This window comes from Natator depressus, chromosome 8 (genome assembly GCF_965152275.1).
Source record: "Natator depressus isolate rNatDep1 chromosome 8, rNatDep2.hap1, whole genome shotgun sequence".
NCBI classification, from domain to species: Eukaryota; Metazoa; Chordata; order Testudines; family Cheloniidae; genus Natator; species Natator depressus.
Genome location: NC_134241.1, coordinates 17,922,361 through 17,948,900, shown reverse-complemented (window position 1 = coordinate 17,948,900; position 26,540 = coordinate 17,922,361). Strand labels below are relative to the sequence as shown.

Genomic DNA, 26,540 nt, shown 5'->3' with positions numbered 1-26,540 from the left:
CTCCAGCCTTGGTACCCCCGTCAATGGCTCTTGACAGGATGTTCTGTATTTGGGACTTGGGTGAAAGCATGTGTTTTGTTTTTATTTTTAGTGGGCTTTGTTGCAAGTATGTGTATATACCATCAAGACCAGTGGTTCCCATATTGTGGTATGTGAGCTTAATGTTTCATCCATTCACTTCTCAACAATTCTTTAAGAAAGTGATATGTGAACCAATAGAGTTTGGGAGCTGCTGATCAGGATCATAGCAGAAATGGGGCAAATTTCCTCTCTCGAGCATTCTTAGAGCTCATAAGCTTCTTCTATCAGCAAAGGTGTGTGAAACAACTGGCTTTATCCATTGCTATTGGTCCCTAATTTCACTGGCACTAAATTAAATTAAAAATGTAATTGAAAAGGGGAGACAGTGGGGGTAAGTGGAGTGTAGTTTTTTTTTTAAAGCTCTGTAGCGCATGTTTTGAATTGTAGTAGCAATAAGGCTTAGCCACCTGTACTGTAGCTGTTCTGTCTTCAAAGTGACAACATTAACCCTCAAGATACCCCAGTAGGTGCCTTTTTTTTTAAGGTTCCACTTAAAAACATGCCCATTCCTAACTGAAATCACTAAACTTTTGTTCTTTTTGAAAGAAAAAATGTAATTGCTTTTTAAAATAAAAATATACTCTATATTTTGTGTCTTCAAATGCAGAGACAAATGGCCTGTAGCTGTGAGAGCAAATGGACATCTCCTCCTGAATTCTGAGAAGGTACAATAGTTTTTCATCTGTGATATTCGTGTGATGGTCAAGACAACTGGAAACTCCTGGGCCTGCTTCAAAAATATCTTTCAGCAGATTAATCAGGGCAGCATTTAGCATGCTGATTACCTCCTCCCATTAAATGCCTCAGTTACCCATCTTCCAAAGCAGGAGCCTGCTTTTCTTCCATTCCATCTGTCTAGGTTTTCATACCATAGTGTCTGACCACTTAATGGTCCTCCACAGATCATAAGCAAACCTGGTCTGATAATGCTTTGTAAGTTTACCTGAGGTATCTGCTTAATTCTTCCAGAGTTTCAGGGTTACCTGCCTTTATGGGAGAGTTTCTTATGTCTGAATCTTAATTACAGTACTGTAAAGGTGCATTTCACTTTGAAAGTGGGGGAAAAGGGGAAAGTTCATGCAGACAAAATTTGCTTTACTGAGTGTGTTTTGTCAAAGTGAATTAAATGTGCTTTAGCCTCAGGGTATAATTGTCAAAAATGCCTAAGTGACATAGGGTATGCCCACACTTCTGTCAGAGTTGTGACTGCAGCACATGTAGAAATACTTGAGCTAACTTTGGTCTAGCAGACTTGAATAACAGTAGCAGTACAGGCAGTATTAAGGACTGTCCATCTCCACCCAGGTCCCTAGGAATGTACTCAGGTGGCTAGCCTGTGTTGCTGTTCTGGCTTCACTGCTGCTGTTCCGAGCTAGTTAGATTAAAGATAGCTCAGCATGTCTGCATGTGCTTAAGGCACATCTCTGTTTGCAGTGTAGACTGAGGCTGTGCCTACACTGCAGAGCCCCCTAGTGTAGATGCAGCATACGCTGACAGATGGAGGAGTCCTGCCAGTGTAGAGACACCACCTCTGCAAACCATGTTAGCTATGTTGACAGAAGCCCTTTATGGAAAACAGGAGACTGAATCAGGAGCTGAGTTTGGGTGTCTTGCAGGGTATGTCTACACTACGAAATTAGGTCGAATTTATAGAAGTCGGTTTTGTAGAAAGCGTTTTTATACAGTCGATTGTGTGTGTCCCCACACAAATGCTCTAAGTGCATGTAGTCGGCGGAGTGTGTCCACAGTACCGAGGCAACCATCGACTTCCAGAGCGTTGCTCTATGGGTAGCTATCCCACAGTTCCCGCAGTCTCCACCACCCATTTGAATTCTGGGTAGAAATCTCAGCGCCTGATGGGGCTAAAACATTGTTGCAGGTGGTTCTGGGTACATATCGTCAGGCCCCCCTTCCCTCCCTCCCTCTGTGAAAACAAGGGCAGACAATCATTTTGCGCCTTTTTTTCTTGCGTTACCTGTGCAGACGCCATACCACGGCAAGCATGGAGCCCGCTCAGCTAACCGTCACCGTATGTCTCCTGGGTGCTGGCAGATGCGTTACTGCATTGCCACACAGCAACAGTTTATTGCCTTTTGGCAGCAGACAGTGCAGTATGACTGGTAGCCGTTATCGACGCAGTCCAGGGTGCTCTTTTAGCCGACCTTGATGAGGTCAGGGGCGCCTGGGCAAACATGGGAGTGATTCAGCCAAGTCATTTCCCTTTTAAGTTTCGTCTCATGGCGATTGAGTCCTACCGGCAGTGCACTGTCTTTTAATCTGCAGCCAGCAGAAGACGATGGCCAGCAGTCATACTGCACCATCTTCTGCCAAGCATCCAGGAGATGACGATGGCTAGCGGTCGTACTGCACAGTCTGCTACCAGCAAGATGTATAAAGGTAGATGAAGTGGCTCAAAACAAGAAATAGACCAGATTTGTTTTGTATTCATTTTCTCCTCCATACCTCCGTGAAGTCAATGGCCTGTTAAACCCAATTTTGAGTTCTATCCTTGAGGGGGCCATTCTGTTTCTCGCAAAGCCACCCCCTTTGTTGATTTTAATTCCCTGTAAGCCAACCCTGTAAGCCATGTCGTCAGTCGCCCCTCCCTCCGTCAGGGCAAAGGCAGACAATCGTTCCTGTGCCTTTTTCCTGTGCGCCACACTACGGCAAGCATGGAGCCCGCTCAGATCACTTTGGCAATTAGGAGCACATTAAATACCACACTCATTATCTAGCAGTATATGCAGCATCAGAACCTGGGAAAGCGAAACCGGGCGAGTAGGCGACGTCAGTGCGGTGACGAGAGTGATGAGGACATGGACACAGACTTCTCTCAAAGCACGGGCCCTGGCAATGTGGGCATCATGGTGCTAATGGGGCAGGTTCATGTGGTGGAACGCCGATTTTGGGCTCGGGAAACAAGCACGGACTGGTGGGACCGCATAGTGTTGCAGGTCTGGGACGATTCCCAGTGGCTGCAAAACTTTCGCATGCGTAAGGGCACTTTCATGGAACTTTGTGACTTGCTTTCCCCTGCCCTGAGGCGCAAGAATACCAAGATGAGAGCAGCCCTCACAGTTCACAAGCGAGTGGCAATAGCCCTGTGGAAGCTTGCAACCCCAGACAGCTACCGGTCAGTCGGGAATCAATTTGGAGTGGGCAAATCTACTGTGGGGGTTGCTGTGATGCGAGTAGCCAATGCAATCAAAGATCTGCTGATATCAAGGGTAGTGACCCTGGGAAATGTGCAGGTCATAATGGATAGCTTTGCTGCAATGGGATTCTCTAACTGTGGTGGAGCCACAGACGGAACACATATCCCTATCTTGGCACCGGAGCACCAAGCCAGCGAGTACATAAACCGCAAGGGGTACTTTTCAACAGTGCTGCAAGCACTGGTGGATCACAAGGGACGTTTCACCAACATCAACGTGGGATGGCCGGGAAATGTACACGACGCTCGCATCTTCAGGAACTCTGGTCTGTTTCAAAAGCTGCAGGAAGGGACTTTATTCCCAGACCAGAAAATAACTGTTGGGGATGTTGAAATGCCTATAGTTATCCTTGGGGACCCAGCCTACCCCTTAATGCCATGGCTCATGAAGCCATACACAGGCAGCCTGGACAGTAGTCAGGAGCTGTTCAACTACAGGCTAAGCAAGTGCAGAATGGTGGTAGAATGTGCATTTGGACGTTTAAAAGTGCGCTGGTGCAGTTTACTGACTCGGTTAGACCTCAGCGAAACCAATATTCCCACTGTTATTACTGCTTGCTGTGCGCTCCATAATATCTGTGAGAGTAAGGGGGAGACGTTTATGGTGGGGTGGGAGATTGAGGCAACACAGAGAGATAAAGAACGGATGTTGTTTGAATGCCAGCAAACATACACTGCAATGCTTTGTTCTACAATGATTCCCAAGTATGTGCTACTGGCCTGGAGTGGTAAAGTGTCCTACCATGGTGGACGGAATAAGGCTGCCCTCCCCAGAAACCTTTTGCAAAGGCTTTGGGAGTACATCCAGGAGAGCCGCGAATGCCAGGGCAAATTAATCATTAAACATGCTTGCTTTTAAACCATGTATAGTATTTTAAAAGGTACACTCACCAGAGGTCCCTTCTCCGCCTGGCGGGTCCAGGAGGCAGCCTTGGGTGGGTTCGGGGGGTACTGGTTCCAGGTCCAGGGTGAGAAACAGTTCCTGGCTGTCGGGAAAACCGGTTTCTCCGCTTGCTTGCTGTGAGCAATCTACAACTTCATCATCATCATCTTCCTCGTCCCCAAAACGTGCTTCCGTGTTGCCTCCATCTCCATTGAAGGAGTCAAACAACTCGGCTGGGGTAGTGGTGGCTGAACCCCCTAAAATGGCATGCAGCTCATCATAGAAGCGGCATGTTTGGGGCTCTGACCCGGAGCGGCCGTTTGCCTCTCTGGTTTTCTGGTAGGCTTGCCTCAGCTCCTTAAGTTTCACGCAGCACTGCTTCGGGTCCCTGTTATGGCCTCTGTCCTTCATGCCCTGGGAGATTTTGACCAATGTTTTGGCATTTCGAAAACTGGAACGTAGTTCTGATAGCACGGATTCCTCTCCCCATACAGCGATCAGATCCCGTACCTCCCGTTCGGTCCATGCTGGAGCTCTTTTGCGATTCTGGGACTCCATCATGGTCACCTCTGCTGATGAGCGCTGTATGGTCACCTGCAGCTTGCCACGCTGGCCAAACAGGAAATTGAAATTCAAAAGTTCGTGGGCCTTTTCCTGTCTAACTGGCCAATGCATCTGAATTGAGAGTGCAGTCCAGAGCGGTCACAATGGAGCACTCTGGGATAGCTCCCAGCGCTAATCCCCTTGTCGGGGGTGGAGTAAGGAAATCGATTTTAAGAGCCCTTTAAGTTGAAAAAAAGGGCTTCGTCATGTGGACCGGTGCAGAGTTTAATAGATTTAACGCTGCTAAAGTCAACCTCAACTCCTAGTGTAGACCAAGGCGCAGAGAGCTAATTCCTGAGCAAGCCACAGGAATCTCTCTTATCTATCTTGGTTATCAATGACACACAATCCTGCCCTCGTAGGCTGGGACAGCTTGTTTTATTTGTGTCTTTCCCCCTTTGTTTATCAGACTGAGCAGCATGAACATGTCAGAATTTCTCTTATCTGTCTTCTCTTTCAGATGTCTAAATCTACAGGCAACTTCCTCACCCTGAGCCAAGCTGTTGACAAGTTTTCTGCAGATGGTAAGTGCATGCTAACTTGCATTTGTTTTAGTGATGCTAAATTTTTTGGCGTGTCATGCCATCTTCCAAGGAGTAATGGGTTCATTGCAGCTTTGATATTTGAATTGCAAGAAGTACAATGGTTATCGGTTGCTCTTGTCTGTGAATAATCACCAGGCTCTTGTATCTTTAGGAATGCAGAGTACATGTTAATCCTGGCATCAGTTATGAGGCACTCTGGGTCAGTAGGAAGGATCTTTTTTTCATCAATTGCAAGGTTCTTTGGCACCTCCTTTTGGCAGTTTCTGCATCCTTTCCTGTCACACATCCCCTTCTGAGGCCCAGGGCCTTTAGATAGTGAACGAGAAAAGTGCAGAATTTTGCTGCTGTGCTAGGTTCTCATTCTTTTGTCCCCCCCATACCCCTCTATTTTTGGACATGTCCCCACCCAAGATCATTCCTGCCTCTTGGGACACAATGGTTTTTGTCCCTCTCGCTCCTGTAACAAGGCAGTTCGCTGCCCTCCTCACTCCAATCAACCCAGATCCCTTTTGAGGCACTGCTTTCACTCACATTGACCACATGCAATACACGCATGTCCTTCATAGGTGAGTGTTCCGTCTGCATTTTGCTGGCCCTCTGCATGAAAGATCAGTTGGGATTCAGGCAGCCGCATTTACTAGTTGGCTGTGGAGCCAGACATGTTAGTTAATCCTGTCTCTCATTCCTCTAGGCATGCGTCTGGCACTGGCTGATGCTGGCGACACAGTTGAGGATGCCAACTTCGTGGAAGCCATGGCAGATGCTGGTATTCTCCGTCTCTACACCTGGGTGGAGTGGGTGAAGGAAATGATTGCAAATAGAGACAGTTTAAGAAGTGGGACTCCCAACACCTTCAATGACAGAGTCTTTGCCAGGTACCTCTCAGAATAAATATCTTTATAGTTTTTAGTTTCGTATTGAGTCTCATTTCACATTTGTTTGTTTTATGAAGCTATTTCTACTGAATAATGAATGCTTTAAAACAAACAAATGTTCAGTTAACTTTCAGACTAGTGTGTGTTCCTGCTGGATCAGGGTCATTTATAATGTCTTATTACCATTATCTTTAATTATTATTGCCGTTATTATGTGAGTTGGACTGTGTGATGCTAATGTTTTCTCTTCTCTTTTCTTCCTAGCGAAATGAATGCAGGAATAACAAAGACGGATCAAAATTATGAGAAGATGATGTTTAAGGAAACTCTGAAAACTGGCTTCTTTGAATTTCAGGTAGGAGGTCTACTCTGCAGGGGGCAAGAAACCAAATCCTGACATTTGTTACCTCATTTCTTTTGATACTGATACATCTGATTCCTATTTAAGTATACAGTTGAATCAGGGTCCGTATTGTGCTAAGAAACAGGAATAAGTAAATGGATTAAGGATCTGAGGTCATGGTGGTCTGTTTGTGGCATAATACTTCTACAGGAAGCAGCTGTGATCTTGCAAATAGAGCCCTATGATCTTAGGTGAGCAATGTGTAGCTGAAAAGGACAAATGGTTAAAAAGAGTGATTCCTTGCCTCAGCTTTTTTAAAAACATGAATAATATACATGAGAAATACAGAAAATACATCAGCAGACCTATTTGGAAATGGAATGTTTTTCAAAATGTTTCTTGAGGTGTCAGCATTTCTCTAAAGTGTCTGCAGAACCATCTGATTTCACTTAATAACATCTTGTAGAGACTGCTTGACTTGTCTTTCACGAATATGATTAGGCAGGCTGAACAGCGTACGGAATGATAGATCATATTTATTGCCTTTTTTGTTAGTACTTAATGGCATCTTTTATCTGGGCCATCCAGAATGATAGCACCTAATATACATTTACATTTATCTTTGACTTCTATGTCTGTGTCGATAGATGTCTTTTTTTTTTTTTTTTTTTTTAGCCATAATAATGTAAAACTATTATGTCCAATTGGCAGAAGTTCATACTCTTCCATTCCCAGCTGTTTAAGAAAATATAGTTCTTTTAATAATCCATTATCGGATTCTAGGTTGTTTACATTTTAAAGACATATTAGAGCAAAGAAATTGGCTTTTTAAGAAATATTTCTCCATGCCAGCTGGAATGTTTAATGGTGGCTCTGCTGGCTGTGTTTCAGGCGGCAAAAGATAAGTACCGAGAACTAGCGATAGAAGGAATGCACGGGGACTTGGTCTTCCAGTTTATTGAAGCTCAGACTCTGCTGCTGGCTCCAGTCTGCCCTCATCTATGCGAACATGTGTGGACACTGTTGGGAAAGGTACTAGTATATAACTCAAGAATGCTTCTTTGAGACTCTACTTTGGGCTGACTAAGCATGCATGCTTACTGTGTCTAACCTGAACCAAAAGTCTGGGGCAAGAGAAAAATTATCATCATCAATCTGCACTGCATCATCAATCTATTTGAATTGAAGGTACTGCCCCAGTTTTCATTGTTAGTGTTTAAAATTTTAGGCCTCTATCAGTATATGATATACATATGAAGTGTATCTTTGTGATACTTTTGTTATGTGAACTTAATATGTGAGAAATTTGATGCTGGAGTGTTCAAGATGTAGACTGATCTATAGATTATGTATAAGAATTCCCAGTTATCACTTTGCGGGTTGACAGTTATTGTCCCAAGATCAAGCCCAGTACTATTAAAATTACTATATAGTGGGGAACCCCGATGTGCACAGTTGCAATACTCACGCTATAGGAACTCTTCTATATTTACAAATAGTTTATTAATACATTTAACACAGTCACAAACACTTTAACTCAGTAAGGTAGATAGAGATAATACAGAAAGTGCATCTGAACATCCATATTTACACCATTCCTTGCAGAACAACCGGAAATGTTAGCCATTATCTTCCTCATAATCATCACCACCTTCATCTTCACCTGTGGCCATCATTCTGTCACCTCCCAAGAGATACATCTCTCTCTTTCCTCCTGCCCACAGCTAGGATGCCACTTTTATAATATGCTACGCTGATGCTACCGTATCTAACGCATATTCAGTAGGGGTTTCTCCCCTCTTCCTTATTTGTATTTCCTCCCCTTACTAATGTTAAGGTATCCTTCTTCTTTAGGTTAGTATATTAATGATTTCAACTCATTATCATATATGTCAATTCGTTGCCGTGGCACTCTTGTGGTTGGATGTTCTTTCCAAAATCTGGTGTTAGCTCATGTTTCTGTGGTTGGCTGATGTCATTATGGACAAAATCCCTCCTTACACTCTACTTCGAGTTCCCCAAAACATAGGGGTTACCGTTGGGCTGTTTATCTATGCCAAAATTCATAGGCCTCGAGCCTCATGCTAACTGCCGAAGACAATGTCTTACAGTATGCAGGTCTGTAGGTTCCTTGCATTACTACTGAATATAATAAAGGCAGAATAATAAAGGCAAGCTAGTCCTATGGGCTACAGAGGGTGTGTGTGTATTATGCTGTATTTGTAACAAATGCTGTTTTTGTTATAAAATTAATATTGTTGTGAGAAATGTAATTGTAGTTGATAATCTGTAGATGAAGGCTTTATCCAAAGCGTGTTGAACTCAATAGAAAGACTTGTATTGATTTCAGTGGGTCTTAGATCAGGTTTCTGCTTAATACCTGGATGTCTTCCATATGTAGACAGAGGAATTGTGTGAATGCATGTCATACAGCAAGAGAGTATGACAATGTGAACCTTGTATATGTGGCTATGTTTGCAAGGGTGTTGTGTTAACATACATAATTTTAGTGTAGTCATTTTGTATGCCTCATTGTTATGAGGTGACCTAAAATTAACACAAATAACAATGCGGAATTCATTCACTTAGTTATACAGCCAATATCTGCACTTGTGTAGGTAATTTAACAACCACAGAAGTAAATTTCAAGTTTGCAAATGAAAAATTATGTAATGGTATAAACATAAACGTGTGTGTGTGTGTGTGTGTGTGGGCATTAATACACTTTCACAAATGCATGCTAGTTACGAGTATATTTCTGTACTTCACAGCTGAATTATAGGGTTAGTGAGTTGGTGTACTGCGAAATTTAAACTCTTCATGTATCCCCTGACTGTTCAGTTTCCAATTAAAATACAATAGGTAGAGAAACCACCAGAATTTCATGTCCATTAATCCCAAGGCCTGTCATTTTCTTTGTTGACAGCCTGACTCCATCATGAAAGCTTCATGGCCAGTAGCAGGCCCAGTGGATGAAGTATTGATCAGATCTTCCCAATACCTCATGGAAGCAGCCCATGATCTCCGACTGCGTCTCAAGAACTACATGGCACCCCCGAAAGGAAAGGTGGAATACACTAAGTCCCTTGTCCAAAAGTGTATGCGCAAAGTTAACAGATTCAGGGACTCTTCTGAGATGATACATATTTTCTGTCTTCTTTCTTTAGAAAGGTAGTAAGGAGCTGCCCCAGAAACCATCCCATTGCACCATCTATGTGGCAAAGACCTACCCACTTTGGCAGTATACCACCCTATCAGTTTTGCGCAAGCACTACCAGGTGATCTTTTGTTGACACTTACTGCAGTTCTCATATGCTCTGTTTTTCTGTCCGTGAAACAGAAGTTAACTTGACACCAAGGTGTTTGAATGCAAGGAGAAATAGTTTTAATGTGCTTTATTATGCTCTTACAACTCTACAAGGGATTACGGTGTTCAGTAAAAATGGTTTTTGGCACATGATTGAGTCCACAATATGACCTATTACTTTTGACATTTTTAAAATAAAGACTGGCCAGCATTCCATTACTTTTAATCTTTTTCACATGCATAGATTAGTAAAATATTTCTCCCCCAATAATGTTTTTGAGGAAATATTGGCTAATTCTGCCTTATTATGCAAGGAGGCTTAGAAGCATCAGTTCTGGAACTTGGCGAGTATGATATTCACGAACTTTGCAGGAAATTTGCTGAAATGCAATCAATTCTTCTCTCTTGTAAGTAATACAGTGTAAGGAAATCTGGCTTAAAAGCAGCAAACCCTGCATTGCTGAGCTGCTGGAACTGATCCTGTAATTGTTATGGTGCATGAACAATTGTTCTATTCAGCCCTTGCAAGTCAATATCATAATTGATAGATTGCAGAGTCGTGTTTTTCCACCCTCATCTGTAATACCAGGGTTACATTTCACATATGGTTGGAAATGAACAAATGTGGGTATTCTGAGGGTAAACCAAATTGGAGTGAAGTCTGCATTTTCTTTACATCAGGGTCGAAGTCTGCCACTGGATGCAGAGGTGCAGTGGTCACTGCTGCCAGTGAAAGTTGCAGAGCAAATATTGGAGTGTGGAATTTGAACCTTAAAAAAATTAATGATCTAAGATAGTATTGTTTCACGTCTGCTTGAAGGAGGGTCTTATTACACAAGATTAAAACATGTAGTGAAAATCCAGGCATATTTAACGTTATAGGTTTATGCATGTTGCTTTACATAGTGAACAAAGACGTTGGGTAATGTTTTCAAAAGTGCCTAAATCTCATTTTCAAAGTGATTTGACAATGGGACTCAGACTCTGAAGTCTCTTAGGTGTTCTGAAAATATCTCTAGGCCTGGTTTCAAATAGCTTAAAATCTGTGTGGCTGGGATAGACAGGATGCTTGGAGAAACATTGAGTTGGGAGAGTGAGGGATATACATCATAATCAAATTGGTTGCCTGTGTGGCATATAGTCATGGTTTTTGGTTTTTTTTCCAAACTTTTTTTAGGTTTACTTTTTAAAAGTTATTTAAAGGGAGTTGGAAGATTGTTCCCCATGGGATCGTGGGAGCAGGTGGATTTTGAGGCGTGTGCGTTATAGGCAGAGGGAGGACGTTACAGGCATATGGGGAGTGTGAAAGAAGGTGCGGAGGAAAATGGTAAATCCCTGTGGAGTGTGTTGATATTTGCTGTGCAGTGTTTAATGGATTGTTGTTCCATGTTGTAGATCAATGGAGGACAAATGCCAGATAACAAAGTAATTGCTGGTGAATTGAACACCTTGCCGGAGCTGAAGAAATATATGAAGAGGGTTATGCCTTTTGTTGCCTTGATTAAGGTAGGTGTCAGAGAACAGAACCAAGATAAGGGCAAGTTTTCAGTTGGGAATAAGAGAATGATCTGAAATGTAGGCAGTGTTATCGAATGGTTAGAGCACAGACCTGGGTGTTGGGACTCTCTATTCCTGGCTCTGCCTTACTCTGCCCTGTTGGACAGGTCATTTAACCCCTCTCTATTCAATGTCTTATCTGTAAAACAGATGATATATCCCAAAGAAGAAGAAATGGGGCTTTTTGTTATTGTTTATAAAGCACTTTCAGACTCTTGGACAAAAGGTGCTGTGTAAATGCCTTCAATATGTATTGTCCTAAGTGAACTATGGACTAGTTGGCTTGCAGCTAATACAAATTTATGATTTGTGCGACACTGCTTCAAGTGTATCCCTCCTGCATACATCAAATTCATTGTCTCTTGTTCCATTTTTCATTCCGAGAACACAAACAAGGTGATGCTATGGGGATATTAAAAATTGTCTTAGCAGAATTCTTAATGTGGTTTAGAAGTTTGGCACAAATCTAGAGTTAATTACTGGGCACTCAGTTTTTAAGAGTGCATTGGGGATTGCTGAGCTGGATTTTTAGTAATGGAGTGTTACCGACTCTCACAATCTTATCAGGAATCTCAAGATACTTAGGGATTTTCTTAAAGCCCCAGCTCCTTGTCATGTAATGTTCATGAGAGTCAGAAAAGTAAGCTTCTATCCCTCATGTTGGCACAGAAAAGCTCGAACACAAGAACTTTGTATGCTCAAAAACTAAAAGATCAATAAAGAGTCTAACATTTATTATTTTAAAAAATCTCATGATTTTTAAGCCAGTCTCATGATTTTGAGGGCATGACTCGTGTTTTTGAAAGCTTGAATTGGGAATGTTGATGGTGAATAGAGGGGGCTACTTTTTAAACACATGTAAGCAACGTTGTTTGCTTAGTAGAGCAGTGAGTTTTATTGCACCATACAAATGCAGGCTCCTTCTTTCCCTTTGGATCCAGCACTAATCTAATTGCCCCCTTCTGCTGAAGCACACAATGTTCAGAGAAATAGAATGGGTAAGACCAGCTATAACACTCCCCACTGACTATTCTCCTGGGCCAGTATCTGCTGCATTAAAACATGCCAGGGGATATGACATCCTTTTAAGATTAAACTAGTTTAATTCCTTCATCCCAGATATAAAACACACCATATGGCTTTTAGGGGGCAAGGGGAGAAAATTTTATTAGGGAACGTTCTGCTTTCTTGATGCTGCAGAACTCCATTGATGTAGATGCTGGAGCTGTTGTTTGTCTTGCTTTGGTTCCAGAAAGTCACAAGGGCTGCTGTGTAGTGTTTTAACTGTTCACGGTTGTAGGGTGTGTGTCTCCTATCCTGAAACAAGCCTATATTTAAAGATCCTATCTGATGCGAGGAGGCTGGCACTAACTAGATGACTTGCCTTCATCATGAGCTTTGGTCATGCTTACCACTTCACCTCCCTATGCATAAGGCTTATCAGAAGTCTCAGCATTTCTGTTCTGAAGCAACAATAGATAGCAGTTATATAACGAGACCTAGAAACATCCAGCCCAGATTTTTAATTTCCTAGGCCAGTGGTTCTCAACCAGTGGTACATGTACATCAAGTCATCTAGATATTTGCCTAGTTTTACAACAGGCTACATAAAAAGCACTAACGACGTCAGTACAAACTAAAATTTCATACTAACACTGACTTGTTTATACTGCTCTATATGCTAACTGTACACTGAAATGTAAGTACAATGTTTATATTCCAATTGATTTATTTTGTAATTATATGGTAAAAATGAGAAAGTAAGCAATTTTTTCAGTAGTAGTGTGCAGTGACGCTTTTGTATTTTTATGTTTGATTTTGTAAGCAAGTAGTTTTTAAGTGGGGTGAAATTTGGGGGTGGTATGCAAGACAAATCAGACTCCTGAATGTGATACAGTAGTCTGGAAAGTTGAGAGCCACTGGGCCAACATGCTATGCTCAGAAGCAGATTATTCAGCAACTTCAGTGTACAAAAGATATTTCTTTGTTGTTCTTTCCATTAAAGAAAGATTTTCTAATTTACAAACTGAAGCAAATTATTGATAATTTTTAAAGATTCTTGGATATTAAAAAACCATGCATAAAAACAAATTATCAATGAAGCAGAAAGCCACCACCACCTGAAATCTGACCTTGTTAGACATTCAGGGAACACAGCTCTGTTTGTGAAAGGAAGAGAGGGGCTGGAGCCTTAGATGTGAAAAGGAAGTTCTGTTTTGTTCCCATTAGAAATTTCAAACTTAGGAGATGACATCCTGGCCCCTTTTGAAGTCAATGGAAAAAATCCCATTGATTTCACTCTGGCCCCGATTTCACCCATTGTGTGTATTAAATTAAACGTTGGGATTTTGAGTAACTGTGCTTTAATATACAAAGTACATTTTTTTTCTATGAAGAATTTATCGTACTGTTACTTTGAATGTGTCCAATTTCTGCCTGCTTGTCTCAAACTAGGTCATCAGACTGAAGTTCCTGCTGTGAAGCAGAAGAAAAATGGCAGCTTACTGAGTGTGTCCTACAGTTTGCACATTTAAAGAGAGAGTGAAATGTTTACAGCTGTTTCTATGTACTTTTCAAATTCTATGCTAAAATGCATTCTTGCTTTTAAAAGAACATTCAGCCATACAAATACTGGAGCTGAGGTTCGCTTCCCCTTCCATCAGTGTCAGTATCTTGCTGTAAAAATAGCCATTTCACTGCCAATTATAACTACTGTACTATAATGTGTCGTGAAATTGTTGCCAGCAAAGAGCTCTAACAGCGAATAGCCTCATCTACTCAGGACTGATGCAACTAGAGTGTGTAGCTTCCCAGTGTCCTCTTCATTTACAACCTGGGAGAGTTTTAATCCAAATTTTCCTTCTTTTGACATGACAGGAAAATCTGGAGAAGAAGGGTCCACGTGTTCTTGATCTGGAGCTGGAATTTGATGAACGGGCCGTGCTCATGGAGAATATAGTCTATTTGACAAATTCCTTGGAGGTTCGTGTTCATTTGGGGGCATATTTTATTTGACCTTTATTGGAGTAGCTGGAGGCCCAACACTTGCTGAGATTTTAAGCCTAACTAAATTCATTTCTGATTTGGGATGACCATGAACGTTTAATGTTTTTATTAATGCTGACACCTACACTAATACAAAAAGCAGAGTTTGCTCTTCTTGAGAGATTCTCTTTGTACAGTGATGACCTCAATGGTAACCCAGCTGTGAAGAATCAGTTCTCTCTGGCATTGTGTCTGACATAAAGTCAGTGGGAAAAGGCTCTTTGCCGGTGAACAGTGGAAGACGTCAGATAATATTCTGGCTTCCTCAAAAATTACAGAAAATCAGCATCTTCCATGGTTGGAGCCATAGAGGGCTGTTCCAAGGAATGCCAGTGAGCATAGTCAGAATTCTTATGCTGTTATAGAGTCTGATCTTCCCATGGCAACGATATGTCATCAACTATATGTCATCTCCATGCCAGGGCATTTAGAGCTAGAATATAGTGCATGCTGCTTTTTCAGTGCATACGGATGCCAGTTTGGGAGTGATTATGCCCTTTCATGTGATGGCCAGAATTCAGCTCAAAGGACAGGGTCATAATAAGGGGAAAGCCTAGGCATAGTTACAGGAAATAACTTATTTCAGGATTTCTAATCTCATGATATTTAGATTTAAAGCAATTGAATACCTCACTTTATATTCTGTAATATATGAAGTCAGTGATCTTAGCTACATTTTGAATTCAATCCTCTGAGCAAGATCACCATGCTGGCAATAGTGTGCTATCAACTTTTAAGTTTGCTGTTCCTGTTGTTCTTCGTTTTGCCTTTTATCAATGGGGATTGCCTTCCTCTGTACTGTAGAAACAATTCTGCTTCAGTGGCCTGGTATCTCTCATTAATTCAGTGGGGATGATAGTACTTTTATCTCTTCTTTCCCAATGCACCAAAGCTGGATCATATCGAAGTGAAATTTGCTTCTGAAGCGGACGATAAAATAAAAGAAGATTGCTGTCCTGGAAAACCTTTTTCTGTGTTCAGAATGGAAGTAAGTTATGAAATCCAGAGGCATTGGAAATACAGGGTACATCATTAACTGATGTAAAAAATAAAATGACTTTCAATTTGAGGATGTGTTCCCATCAAAATATATATGCACAGGAGGGCTAGGTGGCTCAGGGCACTTAGTGACAGGACATGCTGGCTCATGTTAAGCTAAAATTGGTAACGACTAAATTGTCGCTATCTTGCTATCCAGGAGCCTGTGATATATGAATTTGTTCTCAGTCCAGTTTCCAGTGGATGTGATTGCACATCATAAACATCCATCCCCCTACGTGCACCTTGATCGGTGTTTCTGCTGAAAAAAGCCACAGACTGGATGTGTGTGGAGACTAAACTACCTTTTCATGTCGAAAAGTGGGGCGTCTGGTTAAGGGCCGAAGCACGTTGGCAGGGTAATGTTGGGGTTTCAAGTTGTGTGATAGTAGAAGAACTCTCCTTCTGTTCTTGATCCAATGTCTCTCGCAAGCACTGAATTAACTTAAAGAAGTGATGCTTCTTTTGTTCTTTAGATGTAGAATTTAACATGACTGTGGTTGTGTCTTATCTTAAGTTTACTTTCAGTAGAACCTCTCTAACTGACACTAACTGGGAGACTCATCACAGGTGACTGAATTTGGAGGAACACCCCCCTGCCCTTTCCCCCACCACACTCACTCACTCACTCACTCACTCACAAGTGCACAAGAATAACGCTTCTAGAGAGGGATGCATGATCCTGTGGCTAAAGCACAGGGCCAAGACTTGGGAGTACAGAGCCCTTGGTTCTATTCCTGGCTCTGTCATGAAAATCCTGTGTGGACTTGGGCAAGTCTCGCTTCACCTCTTTCTGTCTGTAAAATGGAGTTATTACTCACCCTATCTATTTAGGGTATTGCAAAGCTCAGGGTCTAAAGAAATTTGAGCTCCCACATGGAAAGTGCTATTCTTTATTCGATGCATCCCAAAATGTGCTGTGATTTTGATTATGATAACTGCAATAATGTACTACTATACTGCATTGCATTTTGTGAAAACAACAAAGGCCTGTAAATTGAGACCTCATTACACCTCTCTGTAGTGAAATCTTTGAGAGGTAGAGCAAGTTATAAGGCGTGGAGCTCAGTGAAGTTCACTGTAATGCTACCTTGTACCAATCCTTCAGCTAGTTATAATAATTTAATATGGCTATTTGGATATCTTAAAAGCAAAACATTTGAGTGTATTTAAAGAAACAATAAACATTTTTATACATATGCTGTAGTTTATTTTTTTAGGTCTGTGATGGTGCTTGCATCCATCCACTGGTATTCAGTATTTCTGAATAAAAGATTTTCTTATCCATCTAGAATGCAGTTGGATGCCGGACATTTCTTTGTTCCCTTGCTGGTTGCATGCTTCCTGTGTGATTCTACCCACAAAAAGCATGATTTTTTAAAAATGTGTTTCTTCTTAATGTCTTACAGCCCAGCATATCTCTATTTTTGGTGAACCCCCAACCATCTAATGGCCACTTCTCTACAAAAATCGAGGTCAGGCAAGGAGATGGTAGAGATGCAATAATCAGGCGTTTAATGAAGGTGGACAGAGGAATCAAAGGTAAACACTGGTTTGGAAGTACAGATATCACATTTCAACCAGGCAGTCTCTGAACAATTGTGCAGTTTTCTAGAATTCCCAGGAGACATTGGGAAACAGGAGGCAGCTTGGCAGGTTTTCATTATCAACAGGAATCTTTCTGAAATTTGGCCTGTTTTAATAATTGCTTAGTAAGAAGCAAAGAGCTCTGTGCTCAGTGAATGTGAATACGGAATAAAGCAGGGTGCATACTCCTTTTGAGGCGTAAAATTACAGAAGCTGAGGCATTATTGACAAGCAAATGAGTGTGCCTCTGATATGCACCCTTACTAAGAACTGTCTTCCCTCCTGGGTTAGTCCTTTATTCTCCGCCAAAAGAGTCACTTACTCTCTATCAGTGACTTGCACAGTGGATGTGTTCTTGTGCCAGGGATTCCCAAGAGGGGGGTTTAATGGTCCAATAGTCTGCTATATGGAGCTTCTTCCGGGAGGGTGAGGGCTTCCTAGGTTAGAGCCCTCTGAAGAGAATTGCCGGATTGCAATTTATTTTCTGTTTAGACATTTTAAATGAATTCATTGAGGAGAAGGTGCCAGATTGACATTTCAAAGCTTTTCTTTATCCTGCAAAGCTTCTCTACACCCCATATCCTTACCAATAACCAATCTACAGACATAATCTTCAGGGAGGGAGCTCTTTGTCATAGAACATCTCATGCTTAAGCCACTTAGTTAAGACAGTTGACATGAAGGCCAAACAGTGCCATCTACAATATCATGATTTATAATGTGAACACTTGTCCTCTAAGAACCTAGACAGAAGCCATTAGTTCATTTCAAATAGGGACCACTCAAAAATTGCCCAGTGGTCTATCAGTCGCTACTCACCTCTGCTAAATTGGAACCAGTGGCCTAAATGTGAAAGGCTCAATATTCCATTCCAAGTCCCCTGAGCCATCCATTCCCTCCCATTTCTTAATACACGACATGCCTTATTTTAGAGTTTTTTAAATTTCAGACTCTATAGTGTTAAAAGAAATAGGGGAAAAGTACCAGCAGAATCTTTCGGAAAGCCCTTAGAGTTCATTGGCAGGAATGAGCTGCAGTGTGAAGGCATTAAGACAAATGCATTTTGTCACCTAGGAGCCAGATTCTCCAGGTAAACTGCTATACATTCTGTTCCACCCCCCTTAGAATAGCTTAAGAGGTTGCTGTGTCACATAAACATCAAGAGGGAATATGTAGGTGCTGCAGCCTCCTGTAGCAGCTCAGGGTGGTTTTCAGCAATGAAAAAGTGGGTCATGGTAAAGTTAAAATGTGTGTTAAACAAATCCAAAAAACCCACCAACTCTATGCCCATCTCGAATTCCCATTGTGCTGTGCTTGTGTGGTTTCCTATTTAGAGAAATTATCTCCAAAGTAACCTCCACAAACTTTCTCTTGGATACTTCCAAGGTTGCTGCTGATATTCATGTGATTCAGTGTCTGTTCTTGATTCTTTGCTTTCCACATATATAGCCTTATGACTTTTGTTTGACTCCTGCCTTATGTTACAATATAGCATCCCACCATTGTAAGTGCCAGAGGGACCAGATGCATAAATGGAATGGAGGAAAGGAAAGCCTATGTTCTCCTACCGGCTCTGCCATTGACTTAGTGTATGGCCTTGAGCAAATTCCTTAGCATATTTGAGGTACAGAGAGGCTATCTGTACAATGGGGATAATAGCTATTCCCACTGGTCCTGTAAGGGTTGATTTAATTAATATTTTTATAGTGCCTTGACAATAAAAAGTGCTTTGTAAGTAGCATAATTTCAGAGGTCATTTGGGCAGCATTTTTTTAGAGATTACTTTTTCCTTTTAATTTTCACTTAAAACAAGTATTTTTCTCCAGTTTACAGTGATAAATTGATTTGTTTAGCAATTCCTAGTTTCTCCTTACTCACTTGCTAAAGAATGACTTATTGGAGAATACTGTGGCCATCAAACACATCGGTGGAAAAATGTTACATTTCAGGCTCCTATGTTGACAGTTTTCTTAAAGGGACAGAGCAGCTTTCCTTTGCCTGGAGACTTTGCTAATTCCAGAGCCAGACAAGGAAACCTCAAGCAGTGCAGACTGGCAACCAGATATGAAGAGAAAACTGGACTTGGTCTACACGCTTGTAACACCAAGGCTGCTTCTGTTTCCATGTGATTTAACAGCTTGCATTTGTAGTATCTCAAGAACAAAGAGACCATTTTATATTGATGCACAGGGAAACAGTATTTAAAAAAAAAAATTCTCCGAGGAAGGAGTACAGGGTAATGTGCATGGCAAAGTACAAATAGAAAAGAAAATACATTTTGGACTCATACACACTGTTAACTAGAGTTCTGCAGCTGTTTGAAATGAATGAAAACAATTGAGAGAGTCCATCAATGATTCTTCCAGATCTTTGTTGTTTCTAGGAGATATCACTGTTAAGCAAGAACCTGAGGAGTTTCTATCTGATGAATGCTAGTAGTGGGAGAGAGCTTTAGTCGACAATTAGTTTCTGGGCTCATTAGTAAAGCTCTTGAGATGCGAAGTATTGTTTGTGGTCTGTAATAGCTGCTGAAAAAGCAGCTAATGTCATTCAGTGCTGAGTTTTAGGAATCGGGTCTCCTGGGTTCTGTTCCCAGTTCTGCTAGCAACTTACTTTGTGACCAAGTTGTATAACCTCTGTGCCCATTGGTAAAATGGTCACAATACATATCTCATATGGCTGTTGAGGCTTGATTGGTGTTTATGAAGTGTTGTGCATTTCTTTGAAGAAAGGTGCCTTAGAAGGGCCCATTATTAATTAAAGACCTCCATTCTGGTTAGTTTGAGTGAAACACTAACCTGGGTATAGACTCCTGTGACGTGAGAATTGTCAACTCTTTTGTAGAGCTCTCTAAAGTAAAACTAATGCGATTTGATGATCCTGTGCTGGGCCCCCGTCGTGTTCCTGTGCTTGGAAAAGAAGATGCAGAGAAAACTCCCATTTTAGAGCAAGCTGTCTTCCACCTAGACCTGGCTGAGAAACGGGTTTGCATAACCGAGAACGGGCTGACAGCGGATATCGGCGACACAATTGTCTATCTAATTCATTAAATTGTGGACTACACCAGCTTGATCCTGGGTTAATATGATATTTTAAAACTCCAGAGTGGCTTTGAAAACATCTGTAATGGACCAAGATAACTGTCATTTCTTAAAAGAAATCTTTTGTTGCACGGCCCCAAAATCTTTTAAATATAGGTATAATAAACATTTTCTGCCTTCCCCTTGGCTCTTCTTGAAAGAAATAATTTTCCCAAATGCTGAGACTGCAAATTTACCTTTTTCAAGAGCTTCTCAACTTTTTGGTATTAGACCAACCTTTACATGGTATTATTCTTATCTGCTAGATACTGATTTCTGTACGTAGAAGGTGATCAGATCTCTTATGGATAGATTGATAAAAATAATAGAAAGCGGAAAAATTGCATTTACTTTCATTGTCTGATGACTCTTTCAAAGATTGGGGTGGGGCTTTAAGCACAGTGCAATGGATTTTTATATGGACCTGTAGCTCAGAAGGAATTGCATAGTGAGGACCCCTCAACGAAAGCATACATGGAAGTTTCCTCAGTGAATATAAAATATAATAGGTAAGCATTGATACTAAGAATTGAGATGTACCTCAAGCAAGATGCTGTTAGTTAAGGCCTTGCACTTTATTCTGTTCTTAAAATTGTTTATAGAAGTGTTTTTAAGTGGAGAGATGAAGTGTCCTTTTCCTAAACAGTTTCAGTTTGAACAATCCTGGCTTTTGGTAATCCAGGACTGCCAAATTGTTTTTTAAAAATGAGCTGTTCTAACATAAGGCACCAACAGTACTATAAAGTATGTTCAGCTCATGTAGAGAGAAGGGTCTATGTTAGACTTGAGGATCAACACAAACTGCTTTAGAAATCTTACACATACAAAATTTGCCTGTGCAGATTTGTATTTAAATAAAGGTCACTGGTGGCAGGCAGAGATGGGATAGTTTGTTCTATACGATCAGTCTTTGACTGAGTTTGACAACTTCTGATACTGCACTTGTCTTAGCATGTTACCAAGGGAAGATCAAATTTATAATGGGGGTGAAAATAAAGGGAATAGTGTATTAGTCTAAGACAATCATCATGAGAGTTAAGTATTGCCACGTTGTTTTTTTTCATTGTCTCCCGGTTCATTGTCCCATCTTATGATGTGTATTTTTAATGTACATGATGTCCCCTCTCACCATGGCAGTGTGCATATACAAATGAAATTAGCCGTACATTATTTGCCTCTATAGAGAGAACTAAAGCAATATACCAATAAACCTCAACCAATATAAACAAACGTTCCTTTGCCACTAATCCTTCCAAGCCCCACCAAGCAAATGTTTGAGAAATGGGCCTTGTATTGATCCCTAAAGATCCACCCTCACACCACTGCGGGAAATAAGTTCCATAGCTGAGGGCCACCCACTGAGCATGCCTGGCCCGCAGGGATTGTTAACTTGAAGTTGGCTACCACTGCAGAATTCGAGGAGAGAGGCTCTACTTCGGCTATACTAGGCTTTATGGGACAAAGCCTTGCATTGAACCCGGGAGCCAATACCATTGTTTTAGAATGGATGCCATTTGTTCCCTCCATCTATCACCAGCTGATGTAGCAGCAGGGAGTAAGTAATGATCTCAGCTATCATAGATGAATTCTATAGCTCCCCTCTTTACAAGTCAGCAGGGGGGAATGAGTCCAACTTGTAAGGTCACAGGCCAAAGAGCCTCTAGAACCTCAGTCAGCGAGACTGGTCAAAGCTACCCTAGATTCTATGTTCATCTCCATGTCCCAGTATCTGTGTTGTGAATCTTATCTTGGAAAATCCCTCATGGTATGAAGATCAGATGGTTTCCAAGTGGAGGTAGCCAGGGTCAACTGCTCAGAACTAGAGCTGTGCAAATAATTGAGCGTTTTTTGGGTTCTCTGGCAGTTCTGAAAAAAATTCATTTCAGGTTGATCCAAAATGAAAAATTTTCAGTGAATTGAAAAGTTGAAGAAAACCTTTGTTTTGGGTCAAAAGAAATGTTTTGTTCAATCCGCAACAAAATGTTTCATTTCAACATCGAGCATTTTTTTACTTTAAAAAACCCCAACCCATTTTTAATTGAAAAATCAAATTGTTTTTGTTTCAAAGAGGTTGAAACAAGATGTTCTGATTTCCCGCCCCCCCATCCCCCTCGAATTGTTTAAAGGCTCTTTCAGCCAAATCAGTTTGGCACAATCGACAGGAATTCACGAAAGGTTGACCCAAATTTTTCATTTTTTTGCAACAGAAAATGGCTGAGAAACGTCACTCGGCTGTACTTCGCACCATTCTTCTGGACATGACCGAGCATGTGAAGAAGTGTGGGCTTTACTGCTGCTGTGCCACAGGTCTTCAAGAACTCACATAGAAAAAATCTGAAGTATTTTAAAATAAATAATAATCCAAGCCATTTCTATTTCCTTTCCAATATCCTGTCCAAAAACCTGGGCAGAGTGGCAGCCGCCATCTTTTTCAATAACTTATTAACCAATGTGGAAAAGGGGGTTGAGGGTAGGGTGACCAGATGTCCCGATTTTTATAGGGACAGTCCCAATATTTGGGGCTTTTTTCTTATATGGGCGCCTATTACGCTCCACCCCCTGTCCTGATCTTTCACACTTTCTATTCGGTCACCCTAGCTGAGGGTGAAAGACACTGGTCCTTCTCTCACCTTTTTCTCTGTGCTTTGATTTGTTTCTCTTCAGGAAACCAGGCTGCCTCCTAACGCCTCTTTAACTAGGGCTTGTCAGTAAGAAAATGAACTATTTTAACTGTGCAATTACAGTGCCTGCTGAATGCTTGTCATCACAGCGGTAGGAACCTGCTCTGAAGCTTATATATGCTGGAGAGGGAGTTACAGCAACCAGGGCACAACTTTATAAATATCCAGCGAGTCTTGCATACCAAACCCCCGATGTTTGTGTAAGTATATAAAACACTGACAATAAGACTCGGATTTTTTTGGCCAGCCAAGGAAATAAATGCTCAGAAGACTCCATGCTTTTGATGGAGTTATACTCAGGAAAAAGAAATAGGTGTGTTCATAAAAGTGGGTAGGATCAAAGTAGTAATAAGTATGTGCTGTATATTGTAGGCACAGGTATGTAAATACATATGTATACTGACTGAATAAGGTCTCCAGTGACCCCTTCATCAGCAAATCTGAGGTTGTCTACACCATCCCCATCCTCCTCAATCTTCTTTGCTGCTTTTGACACTATCACTTTTCCTCTTCTTGACATTGTGACCTCACTGAGTTTGAGATCCTCTCCTCTCCTGGTCTCCTACCTCTCTACCTGTTTTTTCAACGTTTGGTGGCTTAGGGCAGTATATATAGCAGAGTGCTGCTGGTAGAGAGAGTAGTACAAATCAGAGAGTGAGGGAAACGAGATAAGGAGCCTTAAAAGGTAAAAAGATTGGGAATAACAAATGGTGAGGAAGCCAGGGACAATGAAAACAGATCTAGTTGGCAAGCGAGATTACGTTGGGCCTTATGTGGCTGAGACATGAAACCCACTTCTCGCACCCTCAATAGCTCAGGTTCTCACTTTGCTTTTATTCTGCCTGCCTTCTCAGTTGCCTTCTCTCATAAGTGTCTCGCTGTGCTAATCTCCAGCATCACCTATAACCTATAGTTAGACAAACAATGCAGTAAACATGACTAACTAGGTCTGGCTCTTTAGTTACAATCAAGCAGGAAAAACTTTCATGCCATCTACTCAGACCAACAGTGCATGATTTCATCCTCTTTTTGTCATGCCCTAGCATCATGTCAGTCCCTCTGTGAGCTTCCATTAATAGTCCCTGTCTCCATGTGTTAGCAATGATCATTTCTCCCCCCCTCCCCCCCATTTATAATGTCTTGGTCAGCTCAAGGTGTTAAGTCTTGATTGCCATTGTGCACTTTGCTGCTTCTGTTAGCTCAAGACTCATAGATTCATAGATATTAAGGTCAGAAGGGACCATTATGATCATCTAGTCCGACCTCCTGCACAATGCAGGCCACAGACTCAGTACACCTTGCATTGTCAGGTTACAGTCTTTGCTTTACATTCATTATCCTCATGAAATACAGTCTTTAATTCATGGCTTCCTAATTTCACACAGGTGTATATTGAACACTGCAATGGGCTTTTTATATATTTCAAAGAATTCTTCTGAGTCTACGTAAAGGGCTCTTGAATAAACAGACTTTGCACATCACAACCAATTTGGTGTTTTGCTGGAGTTACCTCTGACACTGGATCTTTTTCAAAAGATCTCCATACACCCATTCTCCTCTCCGATGTCTCTGGAAATACATCCCGCTTTAGGAGAACCTTTGTAGGATGTTAATGCTTCCTCCTACTCTTCAGGTTTTTCAGGCTCAATTGTCTGATAAAATCACTTTTTTAGACTCAGAATTATTTTTTCTTATCTATTTATAGCAAATAGTTTATAGCAGATTGTCAGGGCTCTGAATGTCACAACTTGTTTGACTTTCCTTAAGCAGCTTTGGGTCTGATACTGAAAATTGAGATTTTAATGAACGGAGAAGTAATGAAGCACAACTAAGTATTTCCAGATGTGCCCCCATGGTCCCTCTTCACATCACTGACACCAACTTCAAGTCAGAACGCTAAAGGTTTAGGTGCTACCCCAGGAATGGGGCCATATACTAAAGCTGACCCTTCTGTGCTGTTCCTATAGGAGGTTGTTACATTACAAGTCTCCTCCTTTGGAAAAAGGCCTAAAACCTTTCCACCAGCTCTGGTGGATATCCAGGTGGAAGTAACGAATGGGTGCTGCTGCAAATCACTACAGATGTTATAGGCAACAACCCCCCAAAAGCCCAGCTGAGTTTCAGGCTAGAGTGTAGAATGGAGATGATCAAAAAAGTTTTCTTAAACAAGTGCTTTCCTTGTCTAGAATCACCCTGGCTGGCTCCAGAAATTGGAAACCAAGCAAGCAAATAAATAAATAATCCTGAAGCAGTGTGGACTGACAACCAGATAAGCAGGGCAGACTGGACTTGATCCAAAACCTTCTAACAGCAAAGGTTGCTTCTTGACCCTCGTCATTTAACAGCTTGTGTTTGTATTAAAGCTTATTGCAAGAACAAAGAAGATTTTAGACTGATGTTGCACATTGAAATAATGTTTTGGTTTGCTTTTTAAAGAAGGCCTCTAGGAGGAAAATCTTGTACTTTTCATTGTGAAGCAAAAAACGAAGACAAATATGTTTCACATTTGCTCAAGGTTCCTGCAGTCCAGACAAACTAAACTGATTATTCTTCCTAGTCTTGTTTTGTTTTGTTTGTTTCCAGGAGATGTCACTGTTATGCAGCTATGTGTGCAATTTCTGTCTGATAAAAACTAATGACTATATAAAGAGATTTGTTAGTATTAGATTCTCCATATTAGTAGCAAAACTCTGTGCCTTCTTCATAGCCTTACTGGAAAAAGTTTGGTTAGGTAAGCTTTAACAGGGAATTGCTTTTAAAAAACATTGATGAGCAATTTTTTGCTCATGCTAATGTATAGTGTTGTCCAGTGGTATGGAGCAGAATAACGATCAAGGCTCTGCTACTTACTTGCTATGTGGCCTTGGGCAAATTTCCTTAATTCCTCTGTGCCTCAGTTTCCCTATCTTTATCAATAGTATTAAAATACCTTCCTTTCTCTCAGGAGTTTTGTGAGGCTTCATTAATGTTTCTAAAACTTTGAGATCCCCTGAAAAGTGCTATAAACATGCAAATTATTATGGCTGCATTACTTAAAGCCATCACAGATTGGATGAAATGCCAAATTGTGCATAGATTTCAGCAATCTAAAAATAAACTCAACACTGAAAATAGATTTCCTCTTTTGCTGTAGTCCTCTTCAAAATGACACAAATGTGGCTTGATTCCCCCCATCAGGTGCCCATCTTATAAGATTCAAGGAAAACTCCAATATCAACAATCTTTTACATGGGTCCTGCCAAAAACTAAATTAACATCACCGGAGGCAGTGTGGGAGGCCTTCTCTAATGGAGGCAAGAAACCAACCCCTCCTATGTGAACTGTGGGCCTGTAATGTGGATACTTGACCAATTTATGTCTGATAAAAGTTAGTGACAAGATAAAGGGATTTGTTAATGTGTTAGATTTCCCCATTTTATTCGCAAAACTTTGGGATGACTTTGCCTTACTGGGAGAATGGGGGTTAGGCAAGCTTTAACAGGGAATAGCTTAAACAAAATCATGAGCACGAACTCCTGGCTGCCTTACATAGGCATTAAATCTGTTTGCACTTAATTCTTCCTATGCCTGGTTTATCTCTGTCCTTCAAACTTGATTTGGTAGAATACTCTGTTTTCAGAGCGGTCAGCCAGCATTAAACTGTAGCTTTTTCTTTGCCCCTTTCCCCACTTTTTCTCCCTCCTCCAGCCTTAGTCCTGGTC

The 26,540-nt window shown here is 41.2% G+C and overlaps 1 protein-coding gene across 1 annotated transcript in view; it reads left to right on the top strand.

Annotated features, from left to right (window-relative positions):
• LARS1 (leucyl-tRNA synthetase 1) overlaps positions 1 to 21,446 on the top strand; it is a 52,208-nt gene extending 30,762 nt beyond the window's left edge. Inside the window, exons 21-32 of the mRNA XM_074960520.1 lie at positions 689 to 746; positions 5,242 to 5,305; positions 6,018 to 6,201; positions 6,466 to 6,556; positions 7,436 to 7,576; positions 9,471 to 9,611; positions 9,712 to 9,822; positions 11,247 to 11,357; positions 14,286 to 14,390; positions 15,346 to 15,441; positions 16,901 to 17,033; positions 19,923 to 21,446. Of these exons, the coding sequence (XP_074816621.1) occupies positions 689 to 746; positions 5,242 to 5,305; positions 6,018 to 6,201; positions 6,466 to 6,556; positions 7,436 to 7,576; positions 9,471 to 9,611; positions 9,712 to 9,822; positions 11,247 to 11,357; positions 14,286 to 14,390; positions 15,346 to 15,441; positions 16,901 to 17,033; positions 19,923 to 20,128 (1,441 nt within the window). The 3' untranslated portion in view covers positions 20,129 to 21,446. The remainder of the gene's footprint in view (positions 1 to 688; positions 747 to 5,241; positions 5,306 to 6,017; positions 6,202 to 6,465; positions 6,557 to 7,435; positions 7,577 to 9,470; positions 9,612 to 9,711; positions 9,823 to 11,246; positions 11,358 to 14,285; positions 14,391 to 15,345; positions 15,442 to 16,900; positions 17,034 to 19,922) is intronic.
• Positions 21,447 to 26,540: the final 5,094 nt, after the last annotated feature.